At 42.8% G+C, this 11,065-nt stretch overlaps 2 protein-coding genes and 1 long non-coding RNA gene across 3 annotated transcripts; 2 read left to right on the plus strand and 1 right to left on the minus strand.

The window, feature by feature from the left end:
* Positions 1–115: 115 nt before the first annotated feature.
* LOC136422833 (ficolin-2-like) lies at positions 116–4,366 on the plus strand. The gene is made up of 6 exons (XM_066410735.1): positions 116–763; positions 1,232–1,404; positions 1,746–1,850; positions 2,207–2,377; positions 2,748–3,226; positions 3,696–4,366. Exons 2-6 carry the CDS (start codon positions 1,278–1,280, stop codon positions 3,894–3,896), a joined length of 1,083 nt encoding a protein of 360 aa, XP_066266832.1. The 5' UTR covers positions 116–763; positions 1,232–1,277; the 3' UTR covers positions 3,897–4,366.
* A 70-nt stretch (positions 4,367–4,436) lies between these two features.
* LOC136422837 (uncharacterized) lies at positions 4,437–6,906 on the minus strand. Its single transcript, XR_010753676.1, has 4 exons — positions 6,892–6,906; positions 6,177–6,433; positions 5,480–5,573; positions 4,437–4,909 (listed from the first exon to the last, which is right to left on the minus strand). It is a non-coding gene; the product is annotated as an uncharacterized lncRNA (long non-coding RNA).
* Positions 6,907–7,514: 608 nt separating this feature from the next.
* On the plus strand, positions 7,515–10,986 carry LOC136422835 (emopamil-binding protein-like). The gene is made up of 5 exons (XM_066410737.1): positions 7,515–8,296; positions 8,640–8,709; positions 9,134–9,272; positions 9,480–9,523; positions 10,005–10,986. The coding sequence occupies exons 1-5, from the start codon at positions 8,123–8,125 to the stop codon at positions 10,193–10,195; spliced, it is 618 nt and encodes a 205-aa protein (XP_066266834.1). The 5' UTR covers positions 7,515–8,122; the 3' UTR covers positions 10,196–10,986.
* The last annotated feature ends 79 nt before the right edge of the window (positions 10,987–11,065 follow it).

Raw genomic sequence — 11,065 nt, forward strand, 5'->3', positions numbered from 1 at the left:
AGCCTGACTAAATCGCGTTCCTAGCGGCCGGCCCGACTGTTACCGCTCCCTAGGAAGAGGTCATTAACCGGTTAAACTCGGCCACCGAGAGATTGTGTAAACACAGGCTAGCCATGACTCGAAATTAGATAAACTCGTTAAACTAATAATCTGCCATGGGGTAGCGGTATAGTGTTTATACCTAGCGAGTAGCGACCTACAGGTATTTGCTATTTCACTGTTGATGTGTGGATATTAGACTCACCAGTGCAACTTGCATGGTTGATTACAGGCAAGCGGAACGAAGGTTATGTATACGGATAGTTTTTGTAGGGAAGCGTTATGTTAGTGTTATTCAACAGCCTTTTTATGGGGTGACACGTATAGGCTTTCCTTGGTGATCCCGGGAAAAGGCACTTGATTTCTCTCTCAACACAGAGGTACAAATTGGTACCTGACTTCGGTCGGGGAGGTAAAAAGGCGGTGGAAGGACAGGGATTCCCAATACCGTGTCCAAGACACAGTGGATAACAACCCACTGTGTTCCCATGGCCTCAAAAAGGCTTTGGGATGAAATAGAAATTCTAAATGAGATGTAATCACAGTTTACCGTCTAGAACAAGAAGATCGAATGACATCGCAATTAGTCCGTACCTCACGGTGTTAATGACCGTGAGACTGCTGGATGACGTAATGGCTGGTTACCTAGCAACGGCAGACGACAGTACCTCTTGTGGGATCGCGGCCGGGAGTCTGCCAAACAGAGACGACGAAGCTGGGGAAGGTAAGTTACAGTTTATCTGACGTTTACTTGCACAAATTCTGCTTAAATCATAGAGGGTTTTATCATCACGATAGTGTAGACTTACGTGGCTGTTGATGAATGTACAAATCCATATGACGGCTTTTATGGATTTGTTCTGAACGATTGTTCATCGATTTGTTCTAAGATATTCAGAAGCCTCAAAAATGTATTGACGCTGAATTCATGCTAAAAAGCCCCGACACAACAACAGCTATCATAACCCTTCATATCGAAAAGAATAAAATACAACATTTGCATAACACGACGTCTTTAACTAATCCAAGCAGATGTAGGGTTCGGCTCAGCATTTTACTCCTGTTCTTTTTAGGCTTTCTAGTGGTCCGCATTTTTCTCTCTTCCATCCTCTAAAGAGAAAAACGCGGACAACTAGAAAGTCGCATAAAAATCCCCCCCAAACACTGACCCGAACCTTACATATGCCTGCAGATTACATCCAACACACAGAGACGTTCTAATCAGTGACGTCGTCATCATGGATGTACGGCAACCCGGAAGGGCCGTCCTTCTGGTGTTCGCGGCTCTTCTCGTGATCTCTCGGCCGCCCCCGGTCGGTGCCGCTCCTGCTCTGGACCCACAGAAGGAGCTTCGTGTCCTGAACAGTGAGTAATCATGAATTATGTGCCTGCAACACAACTGGTAGCAGCCTCTAGCCTCTACCAGTCTCCGCGGGTCGCTGGGGAAATAGTAGAAATTGGCCAAATAGAGTCAATTGTATGAAGGGAGTCGGCTACGGAGAGAGTCCCCCCGGCAAATGTTCTCCCTGTAGCCGGCGTAGTTAGTCTGGTAGAGACTAAGCAGCCTCACAGTTAGGCTCCTGCATGGCTCCAATTAGTTGATAACTGTGAGACCCCGGTTCGAATCCTCGGAAGGCCCCTCGACTGATTACAACTACTCTGCAAAATTGCCGCCTTCATCTGCTGTTCTTCCTCCCCGCGTACAGATCTGATAGGAAAGGTGGAAAAGACCATGTCCGTGGTGGGGCGGGGAACCAAAACACTGGACAAGATACTGACTGATATGGAATCGAGGTTCGATGCGCTACTCCGTGAGTCCCACTTTTCTTTACTTTGTCTTAAGAAGTAATCTTAACTATAGATTAAACACGAGGTAAGCCCTTATGTTCGCATGAGCTTGCGTAAATAATGTATTAAACGTTTTCGAAAGGAAATATAAAGATTAACATATATCCTACAAGCATAATTTATTCATAATTGTGTATTGAGATTTAAAGCACATCTATGGAAGGATTTACAGAATATGTGACAATCACATTTTCAAGATGTCAGATCAGACTGTAAGGTTTTGGAACCCAACTTTCATCAACTGATGGCGTCTTATGTGTTTTCGCAGTCTGATATTGTTTAATCAAATCTTCTTGGATACTTTGTGACAATCTGACAGAAAACGTGACACGTCTTGAGCAGCAGCGCGATGGGCTGATGGAACTGTCCGACAGTTGTGGACTTAACGACGCGCCCCTTGCGGGGGATGGTAGCACTGCAGCAAGAGAAGCAGACGACGAAGGGGTAACAGCAGGGCCAGCCACGACAGCGGAAGCACCACGTGTCAAAGGTACAGTAGTAGCGTATTGGACAAACTCTCTAGCTGTTGTGAAAGGCCAAACCTCTTGTACTGCTGGCTGCACCAGGCAAAACTAGCCTCTGTTACAAAGCCTTTTTTTTACTTTGTCTATAGACGGGATTATGTTCTGATTTAGCTCTAGACAGCTACAACTAGCAATCAGACATAGGTAAGTAATTAGAATTCGGTAGCTATCAGAAAATTGTGCATATTTGAAAAAAAATTGTTTTACTGAAATTTACTACCCATTAGATGCAATGTAACGTTATGAGATGTCAGCATTACCCTAAGACCGAAAACATAGCAGAACCTGTTACAAAGTACATAGTGTGTGCTTTTATTTCCTAAACTTATTCCCCAGACTGTGAAGAGTTGCTGCCCTATGGGTTGACACAAAGCGGTGTGTACACCATCTATGTCGACAACCGGCCAGTGAGGGTCTTCTGTCGCCTCGAGGACGGGGTGGATGCCTGGACCGTCATCCAGCGGCGCCAGGACGGGTCCGTCAACTTCAACCGCTCCTGGGCAGACTACAAGACTGGGTTCGGGGACCCCGCGGTGGAATACTGGCTGGGGAACGAGGTCATCCACCAGATCACGAACAGCGGGGACTACTACACGCTGTACATTTACATGGAGGACTGGGATCCGGAGGATGGGGATGCTCCCCGCCACATTCAGTTCGATGAGTTCTACCTGGACAGCGCGGCGACCGGCTACACGCTGCGGCTGAACCTCCTCCGTGGCGGAAACATCCAGAACGCGATGTACTACAACACCGGACAACCCTTCACCACGTACGACCGAGATAATGGCGGATATGGAGCCAACTGCGCCAAGGTGAGTGATTTATCATTGATTGATCACCATCATCATCCTCAACAGCATCACCAACATCATCGTCATCAAAATCATCGTCACATTCAATATTATCGTCATCATCATCATCAACGTCATTGCCATCGTCTTCATCAATGTTATCGCCATCATCATCGTCATCATTACCATGACCCCATTTCAGCACCGTGATTTCAGAGTATACTGATAGCGACGGGCCGTCATTATGATTCACCATTGTCTCTAGCTCTTATCTGTTGATAATCGCAGCCTGGCTCTTTGCAGAAATGTGTCTTCTGTTTCACCAACCTTGCTTAGCTATGATTCTTTACCTGGTCGTCGCTATCTTATTCTTTCTGATTCAACGAATGTTTTTGTTTGTAAATGGGCCTATTAAAATGGGATTATGACTATGTACTAATATCCTAGGAGTTTAGATTTCTGTATTTACATGTGTTTGTTAATCCTTTAGAGGTACGGTGGAGGGTGGTGGTACTACGGCCACGCCTGTGTGTACGCCAACCTGAATGGGAACTACGTGCAGGGCGGACACACCCAGAACGGGGTCGGGCTGGTGTGGCTCTACTGGCGCTCCCCTGACTGGTACTCCGCTAAGGTCACCGAGATGAGGATCATGAAGCGCGATGCCAGCATCCCTGTGCGCCAGCCTTAGACTATAGGCACAATTTAAACAAGCGTTTTTCACTGTCAGGACAGTGCAAGGCAGGAGAACCCTAGGTCACTCATGTAGCGTTTTCTAGTAGGAAAACTCAACTTGAGCAGAAAAAAAGCTTCCATCCCACACACAACCCCGAGTCGACTCCAAAAACTTGTGCATGTGTAATTAGGGCCTCTGGAATAGATCGACCCTGATGACTGTCTATCACAGTCAGCTGGTCAACTAATGAGATAATGGCATTTAGTCGTTCGACAAATGGCTGCATATCCGTGAAACGTTTGCATTTCTATCGTCTTATCATTTTGCATGTCTTTTTAGACGGAGGTGGGTGGGGTTATGGAATCGGTCTAACCTTTATCTTGATAAAACCTCACTAGATAGCTTTGAACAACTCCTGGTGTTCGTTTGATGTAAGATGCTTTAATTAACTATCATCAAAACGTAAAGAAAAAGTTGTCCTTTCTCTATCACGAGTTTACTCTCCGTTTTTGTATACATAAGAGGTTTTGGTAAGAAAATATTGGATAGACATCGTTCAGTACAAAGAAAAGCCTTTATTGCACAAGTAACACAAATAGTTTACGCCACGAATTGTAACTAACAGACAATACCAAGCTAATAGGTAAGTAAGTGTACTGTGTCAGAAAATATTGGTGTTCAGTTATTTCGAAGCATTCTTTGGCATGAATGCTGATTATTGCACGGGTCACACCACTGTCAGACTGCGAATTGTAACAGGCAATGCGAAGCTTGTACAGATAAGTAAACGTTCTGCGTTTTGTCAGCATAGAAAATGTTGGTGCAAACAGTTATTACTAAGAATTCTTTTGTGCTGCTTAAGCATTCGGTTTTCAGTGACATTCCATATCTAAGATCCGTTCAAGAGTCTGTGATGCAGTTCAGCCACACCTCGCTTGGCGTCCCCTCAGTTACAAACATAGCGCATGCAGCAGCCGGAGGAGTGGTAACATCCCTGTGCTGGGCCCAGGTTACATACGAAGTTGTACCTGTAAAAATGGAATAAACGATAGTTAGAAACAATTAAAAGCATCGGGAAGAGAAGGATAGGCTACGCCTTCCAATATCATGCACATGAGTGACAGGACACAGTGGAGTAACGACCGCTGCGTTGTCCTATAACCTTGATGGGGCTGTGGAATACGTCGGGCCCCTTAGGCTTTTAAATCTATCACTGCCGATTAGATACAACACCGGAAGGTAACAAAAAGTAAATGGAAGTGGAGAAAAGGTTATATATAAACTCTTGGATATAACTCTTGGATCCAGATGGGCCTCCTTACACTGACATGAACGTCACTTGCTATACATAACGTCGGAGCTATAGAATGTCCAAGCAGATGCAGGGTCTGACTCATTGTCAAATCGGTATTTTTTAAGGTTTTTTAGACGTCTTTCTGGTGGCATGTGTTTTCTCCATCCACCCAAATCGTCAAATGTAATGGAGGCCACAGCACAGAGCACTAGAAGTACGTATAAAAAGCTAAAACAAAAAACACAACTGAGGGCTGGACACTACATTTGCTTGGAAATGATTATAGGAAGAGATCTAGACTGACCCGCAGCGGCCTCCGTTGTTGAAGAGGAACCCCCGCTTGACCAGGGAGTGCGGCTCGGCAGAATCCGCCAGGGAACGGCCCTCGGTCACGGAGGCTGGAGGGACGAGAAAGGGGTGGTTGAGTTTATTCAGGTACCCTTTAGTTCATTTCATTACCTTCCAAGGCTCATAAAACAACACAGTACATTTACATACACATGTACATGTACACACAAGAACAGGCGAGGCGTAAAAATTTTCTCGTCAAAAATAAAAGAGATACATTTACAGCCTAAAAAGAAAATATAAATTAAACATTAATAATCATCATCCTTAAAAGATAAAATCAATTTGGAGCCTAGTATATTTCTTAACCTTCCGTACCAAAAGGACAGAAATGAATAAACTATCGCTCGACAATCGTACATGGTACAATGTACGTATGGCATTACATCAACAATACTACAAGGCTGAGCTATCCTACCAGAACTGATGTAACGAAGTTACTTCTGGAAAAAAATTAATCGTACCCGTAACGTTACATGGAAAACAATTTTATTTACACCGAACCGCTTCTAAGTGGCCTACCCCGCTTGCTTTTAGAGTGTCTATACCGATCGTAATATAACGTTACATGGATTCAAGAATTCATGTACGTTGGACTAGGAAAAAGTAAGGTAAAGAACAGGGACAGTCCACAAAGGAATTCGAACACCTACCCAGAGCCACACAGGCGAGCAGGAAAAAGATGAACGCTGTCTTCATGTTGTCGTTGAAGTTTCGAAGCTGTCAGGTGATTGGGTCTGTAATGTCTGGTAGATGCTTCTCTCCGAACGATTGTCGAGCGTTGCGGTGGTTCGGCTTTTATACACGCTAAAGTGGGCGGAGTTTGTTTACTCGGGCCCAGTCAGGATGTGCTGACGTCATCAACTCTACCGTTCTGCTCAGACACCAACCGGAAATAACAAAGAAGCACCTATCAATAACAATGGGATCATTAATTTAATTCATTTCAAACTCTTGTAATTTACTACTTTTTTTTTAGATTTGAGATATAGGGACAAATTCACATACCTCATATGCACTTTACACAAATATTTACATTTCCATCATTACACATTACAAAGAAGCGAGGTCGAAGAATATTCCAATCCGCCCCATACTAGACTTCTGTACGAACACTAGCTTGGATGAATATTTGTGTTTGTTCAAGGCTGTTGTGACTTATGCCTATATAGCCAATGAGGTAAATATGGACAGTAAGTGTCTTTTAAATATACAGCTACCAATGCATAGATATTTCATTCCATAAATGTCTCCAGGCCGAAACGAGTCGACCTGAAAGACAACAATAATTTTGAGTTGTTTTTTGTTCTTTTCGTATCTTTCATGCACCCTTTCCATGAGAGTAAATACCCCCTTTTTGTGACTCACATTGATAGTCGCACGACCTCAAGACTTCTGGATGTGTTTTCATTATGTGACAAACACCGAGGCTCACCAAGCCTTCCAAGGTGGCCTGTTGGCTTACTTCCAAGAAAGCCGACACAACTGAACAATTCAAGGCCACTGAAACGATCGCCAAGGGCATGCGATCCTTCAGAGACTTCAGACAGTAACGTTGCGAAATGTCAACTTCTGCGCGTATGAAATACAATAGTTTAGTAGTGCTTTATTTCTAAGTTATTAATTGGCGACAGTTTGCCATTTCATGACACCATGCGTCAGTTATGTCGACAGTTACGTTACAAAACGTCACCTTCTGCGTGTGGAGCACAATCTTTAAGTGTTATATTGTTTGACGACAGTTTGCGATTTTTATAACACCTTGTTGCGTCAGCGTTCAGATGAAGTGCATGCATATGGGCACGTCACTGTAGCCTGAGACAGGAAGTAACGACAGTCATTCTCAGTTATACTCCAAAACAAAGCTTAATGCTAGTGACTACAACGCGTGCGCTATATACATCACGTGGATCAGAGAAATAAGGTATGAATGAATGAATGAATGGATAGATGTGACAAGTTTATCATTGCCGCTAGTGCACTTTTCTTTGTGTTTTTTTAACAGGATAACCTCAAATATGTTTTAAGTCGATTTCTTGCTGACAGGTATTGCGATTAAATGTCGTCAAACTGCATATCAAAAATATGTATTTAAATGGAAGAAGTTATGCTTCCTTTTTTTGGCATATTGTTTATTTTTGGCATGTCTTCTGCGTGTGTTTTACTTATAGCTGCTTCTCAGATATCTTGTGTTCTATCTGAGATTGCATTTTGAGAACTTCGTTTAGTCATAGCAGAGAGAAGTTGGTCATTGACCCGTGTGTGCGGTGTCAACAAGCTAGAAAATCGACTGCCACCGGAAGTGTTGCTTTGCTTGTTCTCAGATGTAAACGTTACTCACAGAACTTTGGTCATACAACTCACTTCCGGGTTCAATGACCTCGCCACTTCAAGGACATTTCACCGTGCTTGGTAGTAACAGCCAGGAAACTTGTTGCCCTACACTGTACGTGCCCATGGTACGTGCCACTGGGCACACACATCTCCGATTCTCGGCACACGAGCCCCCAAGGGCGTGACTGGCCAAATAAATTTAATTTGCAGCGTTTCTGAAAAATCTCGCTAGGTGGCAGTATTGCACTACAAGTTGCACCCAAAGATGGCGGACTCTGCAGAACTTTTCTCCCAACTTGTTGCTTTCTTGCTGTTCGTCTCGTTCTTGCAGTTCGTGGGCGGCCTAGTTTTGGCGCAGATTTTCGGCAGAGGAGTTTCCAGGGTGGACAAATGGGTGCTCGTGTGGCTGTTCTATGACGCTACCGTCCATTTTACCTTCGTAAGTTGGACCTATGCTATGTTCAAAGTCCACAAAACCTTTTTTAATGTAACGTTACAGCATCAGCCCAGGCAGGATCCTAGAAACATTACTAAAATGAAAGTACAGACCACCGAAATTAGTTAAGTTCGACTCCTATTCCATTCACAAATGTTACATGTATATATAAAAACCGTGAAAACATATTATTAACGTTAGAGCTAAGTTTCGAGGCCAGAGTGGACACGCCCCCTCACCCGGCTTAATTAAGGGTGGTGGGTTGGTAGGTTGGTTGGGGGGTGGTGTGGTGTTATGTATGAAGAAAGAAGTGAACTAATTTTCCCTCGGTGTATCTTTATTCCAGGAAGGACCATTTGTGTACTTCTCACTTGTCGGAACTGTGGCGAAATCAGACAGCCTGCTGACGGAAGTGTGTAAGGAACTTTGAAATTATGGTTTTCACCAAGAATTCAGAAGAAGAATAGTTGTAAATTGATTTTCAAGTTTACAGGGCATTAACTTTGCGCTAGGAAGAGACAGGAGACTTTCACAGTGCTTTATGTTTGCAGATGAAACAACTGTAGTAACGCATTGCAAGACAGAGCGAAAGTAAAAGAAACCCATGGCAAATTTATAGCTACCTCTGAGCAGATCTAACATTTGAAGGGATCTAAATTAACTGGTGACATATAGCCATTCCAATTAACAACCTATTTCGCTTCGCTCATTATAAAAAAAAAAACAAGGAGAATATTTGACAACATTGGAAAGGCTTTATGATGATAATGTTAATTTCCCTGACCTTATGGAGAAATATATACTTCAGGGAGAGATATTTACCCTTTATCGTCCTCCCAGGGAAGGAGTACGGTAAGGCCGACTCCCGCTGGCTGCACTCTGACCCCACCATCGTGTCGCTGGAGATCCTGACGGTCGTGTTAGACGGACTCCTGTGTCTGGTGGCTGTCTACGCCATCTGCAAGGACAAACACTACAGGTAATAAACATTACTGGTAATAAACATTACAGGTAATTTTGGCTTAGCCATGTAATGCATACTAGTAGCTTCAAACAGAGCCCATACTCATTGGTTTTAAAAGTTGTGCATATATACAAATGTATAATCATTGGCATTGTATGGTAATATTTTCTCCTTGGCTGCTGTATCTCTCCTTGTGTATTCAATATTTTATTGTCTTTTCAGGCACTTTGTCCAGATCACTCTGTGTGTCTGCGAGTTGTATGGAGGTGGGTTAATTTTAATACGTGGTGTCAACTGTTGATGTTTGAATATTACGGTAGCATTTGAACTTCATATTCCTATCTTAAATGGTAAATATGATCTTTAATTTTTTTTTTTACATCAGAAAAAAAGAAAAGCGGCAAAATCAGTGTAGCAGGCCCCAATCTACACCTGGTCAGAATAAACCTGGGTATATTCAGAGTGGCCAGGGGCAGAGTCCGGCTTGCTACACCTGTAACTAAGAAAGCTTTTGATTGGCCTAATTTACAAAAGTCTAGTAGATCATTATTGTTGCACATCTTCTTTGAATTTTCAGACAGCTGGGAGGCCCATTCAATTTTAACAAAAATTGATTTTCAATGGGGCCCAGACTACAAAACAGTAAAATCATCAGTATAACAGCGAAAATAAACTTATGAGAAAATTTATTTCTCTATCATTTTCTACTACTCTCTATTAAACATAATACCTTTGTTCCATGGCCAGGTTGGATGACGTTCTGCCCTGAATGGCTGACAGGCAACCCCAGTCTGGACACCAGTAACGCCCTGTACCTGTGGATCTACCTGGTGTTCTTTAACGGCCTGTGGGTGGTGGTGCCCGGGCTACTGATGCTTCAGTCATGGGGGGAACTCAGGGACCTACACAGGGGGCAGAAAACAGCCAAGCGGAAATAGATAGTCATAGGCCATAGGTCATTGAGCAATTCGGCTAAGCACACTGGATGACTGCACCCTTACTCTTCTTCATAAGTGTGTTGCTTTGGGACTCTCAGGTACTCAGGTACTATAATTCTTGAAATGGTCCAAGTGAATTCAGTTTTGCACTTTTCTTTATGCTTCTCCACTGCGTAATCATGACACAGCAAATATGTGTTTTTGTGCTACAGTATTGTTTCGATTGCAAATGAAAACCTCCTTAAAGTTTGTACTCCTACCACGAAATTGAATCCTAGCAAAATTAAATGAATTTACAGTATACAGGGGGCAGAAGAAAATATACAAATAAAAGTCAGCTGCGATAATCTAAGGTCAATAACCCCAATGATGTTATTTCTGATGCTACTGCGTGGCAGTAACAGTATTTGTTTCAATCAATATCTGTGCCAAAATGTTCAAGAGTCTAAGGCTGCACACAAACATCTTGACGGCTAACGTTATAACATTACCATTGAATGTGGTATGTACTTAAATTTAAGTATCGAATTTGAAGTGATCCAAGATGAAATGAAATAGTAACCAGCTGTTACATCTCCTACAGGAAATTGTCTGATTGACAAGATATATTAATGTACTGATTTTTTAGATGGATAGCAAATGTTTTTAAACATAAGTCTTTCATATTTCTTCATAATGAATATACATTTGCAGTGTGAAATATTTCCCAGTGTGAAGAGGTGCGGGTGCTTGATAATATCTTGACAGATGTCTTGAAATTAATCATAATAAAATGTTGTGATTTTTTTATACATGATGTGTACGTCTGGTCATTTGCAGTCTATCTGGTCATTATTTCTAGCACAAAAGTTTTCAGTTAAGGTTTACCAG

The sequence above is a fragment of the Branchiostoma lanceolatum genome, chromosome 17 (assembly GCF_035083965.1).
Source record: "Branchiostoma lanceolatum isolate klBraLanc5 chromosome 17, klBraLanc5.hap2, whole genome shotgun sequence".
In the NCBI taxonomy this organism is placed as follows: Eukaryota; Metazoa; Chordata; class Leptocardii; order Amphioxiformes; family Branchiostomatidae; genus Branchiostoma; species Branchiostoma lanceolatum.

Coding starts and splice junctions, on each gene's coding strand:
- LOC136422833 (XM_066410735.1), top strand. CDS start 1,278: ATGGATGTACGGCAACCCGGAAGGGCCGTCCTTCTGGTGTTCGCGGCT. Junction 1,405..1,745: donor GGAGCTTCGTGTCCTGAACA/GTGAGTAATCAT, acceptor CCCCGCGTACAG/ATCTGATAGGAAAGGTGGAA. Junction 1,851..2,206: donor GAGGTTCGATGCGCTACTCC/GTGAGTCCCACT, acceptor ACAATCTGACAG/AAAACGTGACACGTCTTGAG.
- LOC136422835 (XM_066410737.1), top strand. CDS start 8,123: ATGGCGGACTCTGCAGAACTTTTCTCCCAACTTGTTGCTTTCTTGCTG. Junction 8,710..9,133: donor CAGCCTGCTGACGGAAGTGT/GTAAGGAACTTT, acceptor TCGTCCTCCCAG/GGAAGGAGTACGGTAAGGCC. Junction 9,524..10,004: donor TGTCTGCGAGTTGTATGGAG/GTGGGTTAATTT, acceptor TTCCATGGCCAG/GTTGGATGACGTTCTGCCCT.